Here is a 20,057-nt window from a genome sequence, read left to right as displayed (position 1 = left end):
GCATTTTCATCCCAGATTGGTTCATATTTTCACCTCATGTCCATTAAGCACAAATGTAGCCAAGCAAATGATAAGTGTTATAATTACACTTTTTGTAGAAATCTCTAATTTTGTGTTAGAAAAACTAAAAAGTATTTGGCCTTTTTCTTTGCTCTTTTTAAATATTTTATTTAACTTTATCTCAGAGAGAGAGAGAGAGACAGAGAACATGCACACACAAGTGAGGGAGGGAGGGAGGGGCAGAGGCAGAGGGAGAGCGAGAATCTCTCAAGCAGACTCCATACTGAATGGGAGCCCAATTTGGGACCCAGTCTCATGACCCTGAGATTGTGACCTGAGCCAAAACCAAGATTTGGATGCTTAACCAACTGTGCCACCCAGGCACCCCTCTTTGCTCTTTTAAAATAGCAAATCATGTTCTGTCAAGTGATTGCATCCTTATTTTCTCTTGATATCCTGAGAACCGTTGATAAACCCCCTTCCCTTTCCAATTTCCACAGTTGTCCTGGATTACTTGTATATTTGTTGTTTCTGGACCTTCAATTTCTGAAGTTTTTCAAAATACTTAAGGATACCTTAATTCAGATACGAAGTTGAATTATGGTTTAGCAATAATTGTGGTTTTAATCAAATAAAAACTAATACAAGGAGAAGGAGCTAGTCAATATAAAAATGTAGTGTGTTTTCATTAATTGCCTTTTTTGTTATTAAAGGAGGCTTTAAATCCATTTTTTTTTTTTTTAAGCATTTCTGTTGTAACAGAAATGTGAACTAAGAGAAGAGTAAACCTCTCTTAACTGTGTGCCTCTACCGGAGGGAGGGTAGGCCTTGGTAATGGCTCTTCATTAGTCACTGACTGGGTCAGTTGTGAGGATTACTCCAAGTTGGGATGATATCATCCAGAACATACATATATTAAATAGGAGATAATACATTGTACATGTATTATCTTGCATTACCAAAACAGTACTTAAGATATCTGCAAAAGTGGAATCTTATTTAAAAAAAAAAAAAAAAAAAAGTGGAATCTTGTTGGCAGCCCTGATACTAGCCACTGTCCGTAGTGAAATAGCTTAGGCCTTTTTTCATGTGTGTACGGTTTGCCACGGTTCTTTATCATTATTATTATTGACTGCAAATATATCATAAGGGAGATTTTTTTCAATGTCTGATATTGTGACCACAAGCTCATATTCTGCTATTGTAAAATTGGTTTTAAAGTTAGGACCTCCTTATTTTGCTGTTTACTAATCAGACTTTTCTAAAAATAGGGTCAAGCCAGAACAGGAACTGGGAATTTTTCATATTTATCTCTTCTCGTTCACTTTTATGTTTTGTTATTATGGAACGGTATTCAGCTCTCTCAGATCCTGGTATTTCTTCCAAGTTCTTCATCATTTCCTGATTAATTACATCTGCCTTAAAACATCTCTAAAATTCTTGAAGTTCACCTTTTAATTTTAATATATTTTTTTTTCTGGAGAGTAGTGTTTAGGGCACTTATCTCTCCTGTGTCTGGATTGTTTTTTAAACTCTACTGAACAATTACTATAGAATTTATAATATGAGAAATATACTAAGTTTACTCTTATAGTTTTTATTGAGGATAAAGAAGTCTGTATTTGTGAGTATGTGTGTGTATCTCCCCTATTGAAGTATCTTAATAGTAAGTAATATCTCCCTTTTTGAAGTAGTGTTTTGGTATCTTTAGGAGAAAGGAGTGGAGAGAAGCATGGGATGTCTGTGGCCCATGTTAAGATTTTTCTTTCCCTGTCTCACCGTAGTTTAAAAAAAAAAAAAGTTGACTACCATTAATTATGGTTTCATATCTTTATTTATTTATTTATTTTTTTGGTTTCATATCTTTAGAAGAGAGATTTGGCCCTATTTCTCATCTATGACTACCTTAATATTTTGTACATAAACCAAAATGATAGTACACTAAGACATTTTCTATTCAATGGTCTGAGTGTACCATTTTTTTAGATTTAGCCATTCAGGTCTCTAGGAGGCAGAACATGGCTGGTCCGCTCTAAGTTTAGAGTGAGTTAGAACATTGCAGGTTAAGGCCTTTCTGAAGCCAAGCTAAAGTCTTTTTGGGGCAGTACGGCTTCAGATGATTCCGTTCAGGTTAACCTGTTACTCATTCAGGTTATTTGCCAACATACTGTCACAAATCCAGGGATGACAAGATGCTTGTTTCCTAAAATAGATTTATTTATATGTTGCTATATGGTACATGTTTACATCTTCGGGTGAGTAAGTATTATGTTCATAAAGTAGGCGGTGGAATAAGATGAGAAAAAGCATTCCACCAACTGCTAAATTTCTTTAAAATTTCCCTTTTACCCAATTTATATAAACGTCTTGTGATTTGTTTTAGATAGTCCTTCATATTATAGGCAAACAGGGCAGACAGTTGATAAAGTAGGTTTTCTATTAGCATATTATATATAGTCAGTAATGAGAACATGTCTGGACACCATGACAACAAAAAAGAACTGTGACAATAGCTGATGCTTACTGAGCACTTAGATGGGAAGCATCCTGTGCTAAACATCAGGATGCCCTGAGAAGGATCATGAGCACCTTTTTAACAAATGCAGAAGTAGAGGCTCAGTGAGGTTACAGTGACTGGTCCTAGCATTCCAAACCCAGATCTGCTAGACTTGGGAGCTGAGTGGAATATTGACCACTAAGCCCTGTCCATGTCTACCCACCTGCCTACCCTATTTGTATATTGTCTTGGCATGTGTATTTTAAACCTTCTGTTTTCAGTACCAACTTCTGTGTTGTTCAGTAATAAAGAGATTCATCATTCTGGAGGTTTTTCTATATGGAACAGAGTAGATTTCCTAAGACAGATGCCATTTTATAGAGTTTTCATTGTCCAAATTATCAATTGTTGGTATTTTTAAATTGGATGTATAGATAGAAATAATATATTTTAAAAATCATTTCTTTAATGAATTTCTCAAAACTCTTGGATTTATAGTAGCTTTATAGTAGCTTTTTGGGTCTTATAATTTAGTCTATGTCATGAATATGATTTTTGCTTCCAATTTTGTAAATGTAGCTGTAAAGACACTTACCTAAATGCAGCCTTAAACTTGTAGAAGTCCTAACTAATTTATTTTGATCTACTTTTCTTTGTATTGTGATTTTTCTATTTGGTTTCAGGTCTTTTACTTGATTATTTCTAAATACCAACGATGCTTCTGAATTTTTAATGAAAATATCTGTTGGCTTAATGATACATGGTAATCGCAAAATGATTTAGATTTTAGCCCTTTAAAGTTTGTGAAATACACATTTCTATCCTTAAAAATATTTATTTTCTTCAGAAAATTTTCTTTAAAATTTCCTTTTTACTCAATTTGCATAAATGTCATGTAGTTTGTTGAGGTAGTCCATCTTATAGGCAAACAGGGCACAGTCAGTGGATAGATTTTCTATTAGCATATTACAGTCAGTAATGAGAACATAAGTATGTATTCAAATTATAATTGCTAAAATATCAGACATTGTGTTTAAATAACCACGATTTCCTTTTTATTTTACTTAGTTACTTGGTAAACAGTGGTTCAGTTTTGACATTTCTAGAGTGAACTTTGTATTCTTTTCGATATTTGGTTCTGTGAATACATAATTAAATTTGGGGGTAAAGCCCAGAAATATCAGTCCATTATCCAATTTTTAATGTTTGCTGGAATTTAACACAGGTTTTCTTAACATGCCACTGGTACTTAACCTGATTCTTAAATTACTAAAGTGCAACATGCTGAGATTACTAAATTGACATTCTTTGCAATACTTGGAATATTTCCCCACCACCAATTAAGTGCCTATTTTAAGCTAGTTTTTTGAGGGGGAGTACATGGGGGAGTGGTACAGTTGGTTTATAAACATAGATTTAATGACCAAGGAAATATAGAGTGCATTTTCTTTGTAAAGTCAGGCACTTACCAGTTTTTCTCTGCTCCTTAATTTTATAGAGCCAGAATGAAGAATGGGGAGGTTTGTCTGAGGATATCTTATGATAAAGAGCAGTCTAAGGCTTTAGTCCTTTTGACCCCCAACTTATTTATTGGTAACTACCAAATTTACCGTTTTTGTGGCATGGATAAAATGGGGTGTTATGCAAAGACTGTTGCACGTGAGATGATTTCAAGTCCTTGCCTGATCCATGAAGATCAAATAGTTAAAAAACCGGGCGTTGGGCTTTAACCTCAGCGGTAGATGCATGATGGTGTTGATCGGCGCTTTGAGATGTGTCAGCCTTTCTTTTTTATACTAACAGCATCGTTTTGAAATTTGTGGGGGTTTTCCTTTTGAGCTTTGTTTGCTGTTGGTATTGTTTCTCACTAAAGAACGTGAGCAATGAAAAATAAGTGAGGTACCAAAAGCAAGCATTACACTCACGAATTTGCTTCTACTTTGAGATGATCCACTTTATGAATAGGGTCTCTTGGATTTGCAGTTGTTAATCTGCCTCGGCTAGAAAGTGGTGCTCTATGGAGAATTAGCGCTGCTAAAATTGATTTGTTTTAGTGCTGGGGCTGCATGATATATCTTAGTACTATGCACCATCTTTGTGAAAGTAATAATAAATCTGTTGGACTGCATAAAAATGGAAAGGTAAGATATCTTAGAAAAATTGATTTTTAAAAATGAATCTTTTGTGACTTAAAATTATTTTAAGTAAATAAGTACTTGAAATACTTAATAACATGCCTTTTAGTATGAAGTTTTTGGGTTTTTTAATTAAAATCTTGCTAATTAAGAATATTTGGGTATGCTAGTCAAACTCAAGAATATTGTACATTGTTTTATAACAGCTAGATGTGTTCAATTTCATACAATATCATTTAACAGCAAAAAGCATTTTGACCTAAATCCTCTTAGGATTTGGCCTAATTAGAAAAACTCCTATGATTCCTTTGTAATTTCCACTGGTGATGTTAAAACTTTCAAGCCTAAACCTTTTTCTTCTAAGTTGGGTTAAAAGTTAACAAGGCTATATATATGCCAGCATATTTTAATTTCTTATAGGTAAATTTGATTGGGGTCTGCTAGAACAAACTGGAGAAGTAAAGGTTTGGTTACATTAATGTTTGAGTGGAAAATACAGAAGGAAGGCAAAACAAATCTTGCCTTTTGTTTTACGTTTTATAAGAAATTTGACCAATGTCCTTGGTCACTGGTTTTTAGGTTGTAATCACTTTGCTGTATGTGTGTTTTTTGAGCACTCTGTTTGTCTGCTTTTCAGAATTTTGAGGGTTCCTCCCTCTGTTTCATTTTAACTTATTTTGAGCCCACTCTTGCTACTCTGGGCTGTTTGTAATAATGAAAAGTTGGAGTAACTTAAAATCAGTAGCTGTAAATCTGATTTTTAAAGATATTTGACAAGAACCCACAGTAATAAAATACATTTTTATATCATAGCAGTTACATGCACATAAACCAAAAAAGTATTTTGTTAACTAATACTTTATTTCTCGTTTTGCATTCTCACATTTTCTATTCTCTCCCTTTTTTCAATGCTGATCCTGATCTACTAAATTGATTGCATGCACCCTAGGATTGGGGCCTACAAAAGAGCCTATTTCTAGCTGTTGGTGGTGATTTTTTTTTCTTTAAAAAATAGTTTCTGAAAAATGTCATGGTTTGAGTTCTTTTTTTCCCCCTACTGACAAATTCTTTAAATTTTTCTTTTGTTGTTTCCTCTGTTGCCTTTTTAAAAAAATAAAGTTCCCATTATAGAAAAATTAAGGTGCAGCCAAGCACCCAAGAACGTTAATTTTACCTACCCATCAACCAGAGACAATTAGATTAATTCAGTGGTTCTCACCTGGGGTGGGGAGTGGGGCAATTATGCCTCCTCATAGAACATTGAACAAATGCCTGGACATATTTTTGATTGTCATGACTGGGAGTGGGGTGCTACTGGCATCTAGTAGGTAAAGACCAAGGATGCCTCTAAACATCCAACAGTGCCCAGGACAGCCCTTGTAGAACAAGGAATTATCCAGCCTCAAGTGTCTGTAGTGCTGTGGTTGCAAAACCCTGGTTTAATTTAACATGATAGGATATTTAAAGATTCCATTTACATTTACAGACCACTACATCTTTATAATATATAGTCCAGAGTATAAATGACTGGCTGAAATGAATCAAAAGTAAGAGGGAGAAAAAAAAACCCCTAAGAACTATAAAAGAAGGACAAATGTTCTTAATAAGAACATGTAAATAGCTATAAAAATCACCTCTGTGAGTCAACAAAATCACCTTTACTTTACTTGATAACCAGTGCCTGGGGAGATCATCTGTGGTTGGCTTTTAGCATCTAACCCACAGCAAAGCTTGTGCGATGTCACTATATAATTTCATTTTCTCAGCAACAACCAAATCAGTTAATATCTGTTAAGGTAATTGAGTTTTTACCTGGAAACAGAATGGAGTATACCCTTTAGGCAATTAGAATATTTTTAAATTTTCTGCTGATTTCCCCATCCACCTTAGGGATTTGATAATTTTTTTTAGAGAGGCACTAGTTTATTTTTTTTTAATTTATTATTTATTATTTATGATAGTCACACAGAGAGAGAGAGAGAGAGAGGCAGAGACACAGGCAGAGGGAGAAGCAGGCTCCATGCACCGGGAGCCCGACGTGGGATTCGATCCTGGGTCTCCAGGATCGCGCCCTGGGCCAAAGGCAGGCGCCAAACTGCTGCGCCACCCAGGGATCCCAAGAGGCACTAGTTTAAATGACCAGAATTTGCGTGTATAGACTTTTATTGTACATGTAGACTTTTTGTTGTTCTTTTGTATTTTATTAGCCTTAAAGAATTTTAGTAAACACCTAGAGTGTGAATATTTGAAATTCAATGATGCAAAGAAATCTGTTATGTTTTGAAAACTCTGATCAAATTTAAAGCATTTCAAGTTATGGTCCAAATGGAAGACCTAGGCAGATGCAATATAGTTACTCTAAAATATGGTTAAAACTATTTCTTTGCAGTCTGAAGTTATATTTACTAAGTAATCTGCTTTTTAATTTATTTTTAAATATTTATTTATTCATGAGAGACACAGAGAGAGGCACAGACACAGGCAGAGAGAGAGAAGCAGGCTCCATGCAGGGAGCCCAATGTGGGACTCGATCCTGGGACCCCAGGATCATGCCTTGGGCCAAAGGCAGATGCTCAACCACTGAGCCACCCAGACTTCCCAGTAATCTGCTTTTTTAATTTAAAAAGTATAATTAACTGCCGGAGAAAGTAATTTGTCCTTAGTATTTTATAACGAATAGGTTTTAGAGCAGGGTTTACAAGATGTAGTTAAGTTATTCCCATCATTTCTAAGACAATCTTTTGAGACATGTAATAGAAACAGCACACTAGAACAGCAGTAGCTATAAATAATTCACAGATGAAAGAAAAAACAAATGGTCCTTTTACATAAAGGCATATAAAAATATGAATGAGAACTTTTTTTCGTTCTTAGATTGGCAAGGATGAGCAACTCTCTTGTCTGGTGCTTGTGAGCACTTAAACTTGTATTCCATTTTGGAGGATTAGTTTGGTGATACCTGTTAACAGTTAAATATTTTGACCCATCAGTTAAATTTTAAGGAATTGCATCCAACAGAAATATACAAATGCACTAAAATTTTAGTATAATATTAAGCTGGTGGGGGCAGCCCTGGTGGCGCAGCGGTTTAGCGCCGCCTGCAGCCCAGGGCATGATCCTGGAGTCCTGGGATTGAGTCCCACGTCGGGCTCACTGCATGGAGCCTGCTTCTCCCTCTGCCTGTGTCTCTGCCTCTCTCTCTCTCTCTCTGCATTTCTATGAATAAATAAATAAAATCTTAAAAAAAAAATTAAAAGTTTAAAAAAAAAAAAAAAAATATTAAGCTGGTGGAACTTCCCCAAATATTAATCAATGGGAAATAGGTTAAGAAAATTACAGTACAGCCACACATGAAACCATTACCTGACTGTAAAAAAGAATGAGATTAATTTCCATGTAATGATATGAAAAGATACTCAAGGTCTATCAAGTGAGAAAAGATCTAGGAGTGGGACATTAATAACTTATTGGCATTAACTCTGAAAATGTTTGAAGCCCCCCCCACCATTTTCTAGAAGTGTAAAACCTGTATTAGAAGTATGAACTTTTTTAATTTATACATTTTTTTAAATGACAAAATGAAACTATGTGAATGTAAGAGTACACATTGTGTTGTTCCATTAGGTAAAATTAGAGTAGAATTTGCTAAAAAGTTTAAAGTGAAGCACTTGCGTGCTTTTGGCCATTTTAGACACTAACCATCTGGCACAACCATATTGCTCTTGCCACTCATTGCTAACTTAATGTAAAAAAAAAAAAAAAATCATTTGACTTTACTAGTGCCCAGAATTGCTGGCAGAGAAAGACTGACACCGTGAGCTGTGTCATCTGAAAGGTACCTTACAAGGGCTTTCAATTCTTCTCTTTTTGTTCATTACTAAACATAGATTTTAGTGAATTTGGACATTCTCTGGCCCTGTGTTTTTTGTTTTTTGTTTTTGTTTTTGTTTTTTAAAGATTTTATTTATTCATGAGAGACACCGAGGCAGAGGGAGACGCAGGATCCATGCAGGGAGCCTGATGTGGGACTTGATCCCAGGACTCGGGGATCACTCCCTGAGCCGAAGGCAGAGGTTCAACCACTGAGCCACCCAGGCTGCCCTGGCCCTTTGGTCTTTAAGCACAGGGAATAGGGTTCCAGGGTCGAGAGTAGGACCTTGGCTACCAAATTCAGTGAGAGGCAATAACAAGGACCATTGTATTCTAGAACATGAAGGCTAGAGGATACTACTTATAGTACAAGAAATAAATGAAACCCTTTCACAAGAAAAACTGGAAAGCAGTAACTTCAAATAACACATACTTATTTTTCATTTAATGTAAATGATTTGCTCTTTGACCACATTGTGTGCTAGAAAGAGACAATCAGGAAACTAGGTTTTCAGTTTTGGATCCAATACCAGTAGTTGACTTAGGCATCATCTCAACAAGACTTAGACCTTCAGATAAGTCTAGCTTCCAGTATCTTACAGTTTCCCAGATTGCTTTAGTTTTGAGTCATCAGCCTATTATGGTGGAGATCTGGGAATTTTTAAGGCAATGGAGCTTGTCTTTGTCTTAAGAATGTAGACAGTTGGAAGAGCAGGTGTAACTTAATTCCTCTCTGCTGTTTGTTAACCTGCACTTCCCACCACCTCTGGCTCTTTTCATAGGGGATTGAGAAGGGAGTTGAGCATACATCATAGATGCATGTGTAGGGGGTGGGGAGCGAACTCAGAGCAAGGGAAGCAGAAATAGAATCAAGGGGCACGGAAGTTGGCAGGGTGAGTGGCAGTGGAAGCACAAGCCTTGGTCTTAGGCCAGACGAATCTTCCTCCTGTTTGGAGGAGATAACTGGGGAAAGCTGTGGTTTGTTTTTTCTTCATCAGTTGGATGAGCCAAATTCTTGGCTTTGAGAAACTATCATCTAGAAGAGAGTTGCTGGGGACTAAGGAGAAAGAGAAGAGGTAGAGGTAGATAACTGGAATAAAATGTTGAGGGTTTGGAATAGACTTAATGGGGGGAGGAAATGAGTGAGGAGTAAAAGGATAGCCCAGAATTACAGGCCCGTTTCAGGTTGAAAATAATGTCTGATTTTTATTCAAAACAGGTCTCCAAAGAACTGGTACTAAGGGCAGTTTGCAATTTGTGTAATACAACTGGATTAATTTTTTCTGTTTTCATTCTGGCCATTATTCCCATGTAATCTAAATCACTGATGTTTTAGTGTATTGAGGAACTCCGCTTGCCCAGTAGTGGAAGAAGAGGGTAGTTCTGGTTCTGCCCAGGACCCCTTGTGTGTTGTGACAGACTTGGCTCTCACCCGCCCCAATTTTTAATTAAACTAATTATTCTATGACTCAGAAGATGTACTAGTTTTTGAGGGCCCAGAATCCTGGAGTTATATTTAATCCACTACAATATTTTCTTGGTTTATAGGAGAAAAAATAACTTGGTTAATAATGGGCATATCTGTATCATTTAGCTTAAAATCAACCTTAAAGGTTAGGTGGTCATTAAGGTATTTATTTACAGCACAACTTTTTCAGACTGTCAAAATTGAGAAATTATTAAAAATACAGTAAAGCAACTTAAAAGTAAAAGGATACGTTATTTTTGTACATCTTAGGGTTTCTTTTTAAAGGGTGTTTTTCCAATGAAGAGGGTTTTCTTCCTATGACGAATATTCTTCACAGTTGATGGATGCTAATTTCTTTTTTAAGTATAATAATATGGATCATTGGCCATAAAGAACAGTTTGGCTTATCATCTACCCTTGAGTTTACTAAATGTAGTGAAAGGTCCATCAGAAATGCTGGGCATGCATGTTTGAGAATGGTCTGTCTTGCTTAGTAAAGTCTCTTCTGGGGAGCATCAGGGGTGTGCTCAGCCCTATTTGGGAAACTATCTTTCTCTTTTCTTTCAATGGGCATAAGCTCTCCATGGTTGGTTTTTACATAGTGTGCATAAAATTAAGAGAGAAAACCTAAAAGATAAAAAGCTATACTATAAAGGCTCAAAGAACTGGTATGTAGGTGAAAGGTTGACAGACTTAAACTTTTCTTGTTCTCTCTCCAGAAAACAGAGAATATGTATCACAGCAAGAGTTTCATGGGGTGTAAGAAAGCGTACTAGAATACGTGCTGGAGTACTGACATGCATCAAAATGTAGTAGGATCTATGAATTCAGTTTGTAATTATAATTTTGTCAAGTTTGTTATTTATATTTTAGGATAAAAAGTCTAATTATACTAAGTCTCAAGGGATAGTCCCCAAACCTCGCTTAACTGATATTTTCATAGGGAATTTTATTCTGATAATAATCCATCTCTGGGACTATTTTTTTACACAAAGAATATTGAAAGAGGTCAGAGGTTCATTGGCCAAAAAGTATTATTAAGTACTGTGAAGCACTAATGTCATTGATACAGATGTAAAGAAATAGAATTCCCCTATGAAAATGAGAGCTTCTATACGAAAATGAAGCATTTGGGGTTTATTACTAATATAATTTTAACTTGCTGGTTCATTCCACTATATCCTGAGTGGAAAAACAAAAGCAAAACACTCTCTTTAAACTGTTTTAAGATTAATTATTTGAGGATTAAAATTTAATTGGCGCTTCTTAGATACTTTTGTATTTAATTGTATAAGGGATCTGTTATATATTTGACCAGTTTACATGACTTTGTAGCCTAACATTTCAAAATGCCAGCTTTCATATTAATATGAAGATATTTTAAAGGCACTCAAATGAGCAGTTTTAAACTTTGAGTCACAAGCCTTTTGGCAGGGGTATAATCCCTCTGAGAGTCTGAAGAGCCATGGGCCCTCTTCTCAGGAAAATCTGTATGTAATTTTGCCACTAGTTTCAGGGGGTTCTTAAAGTCCCTAGAAATCCATCTCTGGGTTGTTTGAAAACCTCACCTCAGGGTACCTCATTGATGTGGGAAACTTCTACTTACATACATTTGTAGGCATAGACATTAAATCTTTTTGGAGAGTTCTCTAAAATCTATCTTGAGGATTATTTAAAAAATAATATCCTTGGTCTCAAAGGCATAGTCTTTGGAATTTTTTTTTTTAAGCTAAGCAAACCGTTAAACACCTCCATTGCTACTTAAAATACCAAATGGGTGACTACTTTTCCACTTTTTCTTGGCAAAGATTTTCCTTTAGGATCTGTAGAAGAGTTTATGGTCACCTGAGGATGTAATGATTTCCATTAAGGGATTAAATTCCTTTACTTCATGTAATAAAATCCTGACATACTTGAAGACTGGCAGGAGGTAGTAGTATTCTAATTGAATTTTCAGTTAACTCAGTATTGACCAGATGATTTTACACTGAAAATCTTTTCATACTCAAGATGAATTGGAACTAAGCACTGTTTATAAGTTAAATGTTCAGCCATACACCAAAGAACGAAAACAAAAATGTAAGCTTCCATTTTCCTTACTGTGCACTAAACATTCTAGGAATCTGATTGTGTCTGTCAGTTTGTACACTGTGTAAGAATATATGCATTTCTTTTGTAGCCACGTCATGAATATTTTAATGTCCCTGTGTACTAAATGACTACTCGTCGTGTATGCAGAATTTCACAGAGGAAATAGAGAGCTGATATACTTATGAAAGAAAATATCCTCAGCTTGGTGACTATCTTGTACAATAGATCATTTCAGAACCAGTACCTTTACGATTGTAATTGTTTTTCCCGTCCTCATTTTTCTTTTTCTGTTTTATTTTCATTCTGTATGTGATCTTGATGTAGTTTATTCCTGCTCACAGCTGGTATAATTTCTTCTTGAAATATGACCTATGAATGTTTTGAGTAGTTCATCTTAAAGACATACATGTCATCATTTATGAACCATCTATGATTAAAATCTTGTAAGAAAAATTTAGCAATCGTTAAAATGTTCACCAAAGAAAATATAGCGGAAACGCCATGGCAAAATAAGCAGTGCCATGCCATGATATATAATGTGGCTTGGTCTTCAGATGTTCGGGGGAGAAAAGAAATTCTATTCAGTGTGACTATTTTACAGCCTCTGTGAGCTACCGTATTCTAATGTATCACATAAAAGTGTACTTGGAAGTAATTTGAGAGAGTAAAATCTGTACTGTTACATAATATTTAAGGGTAAAACAGTCACAGTTCTTAAGTTTGTGATGCCACATTTATTGATCACATTTGTGCTATACAGTATTGAACAGTCCCTTTAAGACACATCAGAGAAAGCGTCAGAAGTGTCTTCTGCAATATATATTGTTCAGTAGGAAGTAACCTTTTCAAAATGTTAATACTGAGTTCTAAGACTCAGTTTAAATACTAATATTTTACTATAGTTTTATAATATCTAAGTCTCCATTTAAATACTTAATGCTTTGTTAACTATGGTATTATACTCTAAATATTAAGACTTTTAATATGACATGCAACTTATTTTATTATAAAAGGAAAAGTACCAAATAATGCAGCGTTTCTATCTAGAGAGTTTAAAGCCTGATTACAGAAGCTATCTTAAGGCATCGATAAGCAAATTCCGAAGTCACTCGAGCAGGTTCAGTGCTGACGGAAGGCCTATGAAAATGTAGACTAGGCAGGGACGCAGAGCAGTTCTTTCGGGTCCCCGGGTCCTGCAGTACGTGGCAAGCACCTGGATGGGCTAGCAAATGAGAGGATGGGCTAGCAAATGAGAAACTTGGCATTCGCCCTTGAAAGCATTGGGAAACACGGGTCCTTCATTTCCATTTTTGTCCTCTGTCCCTCCCCCACCCTGCAATATGTCATTCATCTGGTTTTACTGCTGAATATGCACTGTCTCATGCCTGTTTGCTTTGGATGCGGTGTGCTGAGCTGTAACAAGATGTTGCTTCTTTTATTCTTTGTATACAGCTGCTTGCTTAAAATTCGTAGATTCTGAAATTGCTTTTCTTGCATGTCTAAAATAAAAGTATTGCATGTACTTTGTCTCATGTGAATGACTTTTTTCTTCTTCATCCCTTTTGACAAATAATCTATTTTATATTTTGGTTTTTCCAGGTAATTTTATTAGGTCGTGTTTAAAAAACCCTAAAGTGGTTAATCTGGCAAATTTTCTGAAGTGTACAGTTCAGTACTGTTAAGTATATTCACAGTGTTGTGCAACTGCTGTCCAGAAATTCCTCCTCCTGTGAAACTGAAACTGTACCCATTAAACAATTCTCCATTCCCCCTCCCCTCAGCCCTTTGTAACCACCATTCTACTCTCTTTCTATGAATGTGACTACTTTAGATAATGGTTTTTCCAGGTAATTTTGAACTACAAGTTCAGTGTCAACATGGGAAAATTACATTTGATACTATGAACACAATTTGTAAAAAAAAAAAAAAAAAAAAAAAACCTAATGTACTGTTTGTAGAGTACTCCAGAAATAAAATGTGCAGGTGGTTTCTTTAAACCAGGCCTTTTAGAAAAGGACACATTTTAAATAATGCATATTTGATAAGTAACATGGTTCTCTTCATGAGATGCCATATAGGATTGCAGGCAGTGAGCACAGGGAAATCCGACCAGCTCCACGGAACGGAATGGGAGGCATTTTTACACGGATAAGCGAAGAACGCTAACTGTATAGAATCCAGTGTAGGCATCTATTAATAAATGCAATGAAGGTTGAATAGTGTTTTTAAGAACTATTAACAGTACAGTTGACCCATGAACAATGAGGGGTTTAGAACCACAGTTGAAAATCCACATACAACATTTATCTCCCCCAAAATTTAATAGCCTACTGTTAACTGGAACCCTTACCAATAACCTAAACAACACATCTTTTGTACATGTATTATATACTTTATTCTTACAGTAAAGTAAGCTAGAGAAAAAATGTTAAAATCATAAGGAAAATACGGTAAAAAGTCTGCATATAAATGGACCTGTACAGTTCAAATCCGGGTTTGTTCAAGGGTCAAATGCAAATTATTATATTGTTTCCTTTATTTAAGATGTATGTGATTCAGATTTCAATATATTTCATGTTTAAAGCTAAACATGATACAGAGACTGGCTACATTGTTCTTAGGGATGTTGCATCTTTTTCATTAGACTTTCTTTAAAAATTCTGAGACATGCAAATAAAACAGGAGAAGGCACCTTCATGTGCACATCACCCAGCTTCAACACCCATCAACTCAAAATTCATGGTACTGTGCTTTTGCGTCATCCATTCCACCCCCCACCCCATTTTGGCTCAGGGTTTGAAAGCATGTCCTGTACGTCATTTCATCCCTAATGCTTCAGTATGTATCACCAAGAGACGAAAGTACCACACCCTCCAAAATTAACAGTGACTCCTAATATCTTGTTCCTGGTTTAATTTTTCCTAATTACCTGAAAATTGCATTTCTATAATCGGTTTGTTTGAACCAGATTCCCAACAAGGCTTAACACTGTATCTGGCTGACGTCTAAGTCATTTCATCTTTAACAACTCTTTTTTTCCTTGCCACTTTTTTGTTTTTTTAACGGAGTCACTCATGCTGTAGAATGTCCTTCATCCTGTATTTGGTGGATCGTAATCCTGTGGCAATGTTTAACTTGTTTGCCTGTCCCCCATATATATTTTGATAAAGCCTGGTTAGGCTGAGGTTTGATGGGGGTGGGGCGGCAAGGGCAAGAATACTTCATAAAAAAACCTTTTTGTCACCAAAGCCGATTTTTACCCATTTTTCACTAACCTACTAAAAGGTCATCATGTGAACTTTATACGGAGAGCTGGTTTATAATACTTTATTTAGTACTGAATGCTAAATACCTTCCTGTAGGGTAGGTCTCAATCATGTAATGTTATCAGTTAACATTTTTTGAGCACTTTCTAGAAGTAAGGCACTAAGCCTTCTCTCCCTTAAATGTCTACGTATGAAGGTAAGTACTGTGATCCTTGTTTTCCAAATAAGGAGACAGGCTAGAGTTTATTTACGATTACTCCGTATAATGCTTTACATACAATTAAATCTAATGTATGTATTTATGGTTTAATATTTTTCTTTTCCTTGTTTTGTGCTGTACCACAATTAGGATGCAAAAGTAAGTTACTTTATTATTGGATACTAAAAATTGCATTTTCTCCATTAAATTGTCATGCCTTTTAATGACAAAATTGTTGCAAGAAATACCTGAATTTGACCTGGTCCTCTTTTGTGATGTGCAAAATCAGCCACTCTGGAAAATTTTCAAATAATTTTTTTCTAGATATGCCTGCTTTGTTTTGTCTTCCTTTAACATTTAAAAATGAGTTCTTGCTTGCCCCCCACTGAAGCCACTGGTTGCCACAGGGTGGGTGTGGGGGAACGGGCTGCGAAGGTGAGTTTCTGAAGCTCTGCTGCTAGGGAGAGTAAAGTAAAAAACTGAGTAAAAATGCAGAGGAAGACATTTCTATAAATACATGTGACCAAAAAAAAAGGAAACCATAGAAAACCAACTTATGTGAAGATTCAGAAGAAGAACTTGGGGTTTTTCCTGCTTTTTATTTAGGGGAGACTGAATTTTAACACTATAGGTTACCTTTCCTGTAGCTAATTCGATAGCAATGATTTCCTAAATTGCCAGTAGGTTTGCCTGCTTTTTGTGCGACAGCAGTGGTGCCCAGCACACTGGTAGGTAATCAGTAGGTGTTGAATGCATGCTGAAAATATCCTTCTGTAGTCTCTGAGCTTTGGGGCACAAAACCCTAAATAACCACTGCTCTCAACATCAGAATGTGCCCACATGACCTGCTGCTTGCACTGTTCTCTAAACTTGCACATCCTTCCGTGTCAATTTCCCATTCTCAAGCCTCCCCGGATCTGCTTACCAGAGTCTCACATTTTCCCTCCACAGGAAGCTGAAACCCCACGTAGTGTTCTTGAAGAAATTGGACTGACATAACTCTCCTCCCTTGTTGATGACTTCTTGTGGCATTTCACACACTGTAGATGGTCACTGCCTTCATGTCCATGTTAGCTAATGGTATAAGATGACGTCTTGTCAGTATTAACTGTTTTGCTAAAGCTGCTTCATTCAGGCCTACACAATTTTTTTTTAAGGGAACTTTGGTTAATCAAGGGATAAGGAACTTAAATACAAATTAGAATGATGCAGAAAAAGAAAGGTACCTTTTCTGGATATTTTAAAGTTTATAGAATCTGTTTCTCTCAATCCGATCATGTATCTATGAGAATAACACACAATCAGGCAATATACACTAATTAATCACCGTCTTTGGCAAAGGCAACTGTTAATTAGAATATGAAACCTGGTTTTATGAAACCAAAGACTAGTGTGTAGCATTTCAGTATATATGAGAATAAAGGGAACTGATACATATCAAATGAATTAAAATTTAACTGTTGAGACTTTAAAAAAAAAAAAAGAACCAAATTTATACCAAAGATCCTTATTGGAAACTACATACTTAAAAGGGAATACACAAATGACTAAATTGAAATGATGCGTTTTACACTAAAATTATTTCTCCGGCATTCCAAACCGGGGACGAGGAACAGAGGTTGTTTAATAGTGAGCATGTTATGTTTAAAGCTAAGGAACATTCAACTCGAGACAGATTTTTTTGTAGTCATAACCATTTAGTGACTTAAATGGTTTTTTGATGCCCCCAAGTAAAATGGAAACACTGACCTACCAGAATTCTTCATAACAGTATCTTATGGAAAATGTGTTCTCTTCACAAAGTGTTGCCTAAGTCATTGTTTAAAGCACGAATATTACTCCTGGGGTGCTTTTGCTTCCCTCCACTTGTAAGTGCTGCAAACTTTAGGGCAGCTTCCTTCCCTTCCATGGCACTGCCTAGTTAGCAGAAATCTAAAAATGCAGACACCACCTTTCATGTAAACTTGAGAGTTGAATGAGGTAAAATGGCATTAGTGGGCCCTATGTTTTCTTAAAGCTATACAATTGTTTCAGTGTCACTTTTATACATACTTTAATGTATGTAAACGTATCTTCATGATTTATACTTTCATTTGTATCTGCTGGGCTGGATTAAGCTTTGTTGTGATTGTGACCAATACATATTCAGGCCATGTTAGCACTGTCTTATCACATCACCAATTAGTTGTAATAAATGTTCAATGTACACCACTGTAGTGTGTTTTTATCTTTCTCTTTACAAAAGTCTGTCAAACTATGGGGAGCTGCTGAAAGAATTTTAAAGTTTTTTCAGTAAAATGTTGAAAATTCACCTCCATTTGAAGGTGGTTGCTAAAAGCACACACGAGATAAATGATGGAAGATGTAAGGAGTTTTCATGTACTTTGAGCTCACTGAGAAATAATGTGGCTTCCACGCTGAGAGCTTATCTACACATTTATTTTCAATCAATAAATGCCGCTTTTAAAACCTTGATGCAGTTGACGTTTCTACTTTCTGAATTAGCAACTCTGATTATTCCAGGTAATCAAAGGCATTGCAAATCAACCAGCTCCCCAACCCACGCCTCCCCCCCACCCCCCCCGCCCTCCCGCACTTGGAGGTGCTCACCAAGTGAACCAGTATCTGCAAACTACCGCCTAATATAAGCAGCAACTCAAAACTGGTCATGATAGTTAAGGGACCTCCTAATAACCGCAGATGGGAAATGCTACATATTAAAGCGAGGATAATAAAGAACAAGGCATCAACTACCATCAAGTTTCTAGTCTGATAAAAAGATACTTGCAGACCTGGACAGTCTCCAACACTCAGCTGGCTTATTCACTGAAAACAGGTCTGATGGGCTTCTGCTGGCACTGTAGAGCTGGAATTTTAAAATCATAAATAGTAATCAGGTTATAAGTTTAAGAAACATTAATAACTTTAAGTTCAAAATGGACATTTATCAGGATAATGAACCAGTCAAGTGGTTTAAAACTGTTCTCTGCCTTCCCTCCACACCACAGCACCCATGAACACTGGAGGGAAGAGACCCCATTATCTCATAATTACCTTGAGCACAAGCTGGTGTTGATCCTATTTTGTCCTCCACGACCTATGAAGGCTATTCCACTTGGAATATCACCTTTAATTATGTATATCTTGGCTGTATTTAGGAAAGTAATGGAAAATACTGGATACCATGTTATTCAGCATTAGTGAATCCAGTAGGTAATTACAGAAAATTTTCAAACATTTTTAGGGTAAAGCTGGCATTTGAAGTTGAACAAATCAATTTTTAAAGTGATTTCTGGACCATACTTCCTTTTATAGACTACATACTAAAGAACTCTCATTTTCAACAGATAACAACTCACTCAGAAATCCCAATCTTGAAATTTCTTTCCCTGTCAGCTTCAGTACTTTGTGCATCCTTAAGCCCTTACTTCCAAATCCCAAGTCACCAAATGCCATATACTCTGAAAATCCAGATGTCCAGTATGTCATTAGGTTATGAAGAAAATTAAAAATATATGAACATCTTTTTTATGATCTGAAATCTAAATAATTTTTACCTTAAGTCCTTTTCTCTTCAAAGAGAAGTTTCTCTGACCACTTTTTTAAAATGAGAATTACTTAACACCAGGCAAATTCAGTAGCAATGACCCTAATTTTCCTGAAAATGACAAAAATAAGACTTACCTCTATATAAACAGCTCCCCAACACGCTAAAAGAAAAAAAAAAGATGACGCCCCTAATGGAAAACCTCCAGCTGAGAAGGGGCTGTGAATATGGGACAGGATGGAGAGAAAATAAACCGACTTTACCCTTTCAGTGCTTTAAAACAATCTTTTTTTTTTTTTTAACTATTCTTGGCACTACCATGCCTAGTTTTTTTTTTTTTTTTTTTAAGATTTTATTTATTTATTCATGAGAGAGAGAGAGAGAGGCAGAGACACAGGACACAGGCAGAGGGAGAAGCAGGCTCCACGCAGGGAGCCCGACATGGGACTCAATCCTGGGTCTCCAGGATTAGGCCCTGGGCTGAAGGCGGCGCTAAACCGCTGAGCCACCCGGGCTGCCCAACAAAGGGAATCTTAAAGTCAAAAAAGCTGCTGAGCAACTGCATGTAGAAAAGCCCAACAGATTAAAAATAAAGAGCAAACAACTGAACTTAAGAGCCATTAAATTCAGAAAAAGTGTCAGGCTTAGCCAATACATAGAGAAACAAACAGTTAAACAAAATTTACCAAATCAGCAAAGATTAACTTGGTGGTGTGGGGATAGCAAAACTTATGATGGATAGAGTACATTTTTGGTAGCCTTTCTGGAGGGCAGTTTGGAAATGTCTCAGGAGTCTTATCTCTTGGTGTCATAGAACTGATCCTAAGGAGATGGTCAGAAATGTGTGAAAGTAAGGAAATCCACAACTGGACAGTTTATAGCACTGGACTCTTTAATAGTGCAAAATCAAAGGTAACTTTAAAATCCAACAATAGGGGTATGGTTGAATTAATGGATAGGTCCACGCACAGTGAGAAAATTAAT

General features: G+C 36.1%; 1 protein-coding gene across 4 annotated transcripts in view; it reads left to right on the top strand.

Annotated features, from left to right (window-relative positions):
* The window catches only part of AP1S2 (adaptor related protein complex 1 subunit sigma 2), a 30,485-nt gene extending 12,484 nt beyond the window's left edge, over positions 1–18,001 (top strand). Inside the window, exons 5-6 of one of the 4 annotated variants that reach the window (XR_003132022.3) lie at positions 3,996–4,090; positions 16,478–16,615. Coding sequence is in view for 3 of the 4 variants with exons in the window: in XM_025437253.3 (XP_025293038.1) it covers positions 10,690–10,746 (57 nt within the window). In the remaining variant the exon portion in view is untranslated. Of the gene's footprint in view, positions 1–3,995; positions 4,091–10,689; positions 13,584–16,477 lie in introns of those variants that run through there. The other 3 variants (XM_025437256.3, XM_025437265.3, XM_025437253.3) reach the window with 3 other exon arrangements.
* The last annotated feature ends 2,056 nt before the right edge of the window (positions 18,002–20,057 follow it).

The sequence above is a fragment of the Canis lupus genome, chromosome X (genome assembly GCF_003254725.2).
Source record: "Canis lupus dingo isolate Sandy chromosome X, ASM325472v2, whole genome shotgun sequence".
NCBI classification, from domain to species: domain Eukaryota; kingdom Metazoa; phylum Chordata; class Mammalia; order Carnivora; family Canidae; genus Canis; species Canis lupus.
This window is presented reverse-complemented; position numbering and strand designations above follow the sequence as displayed.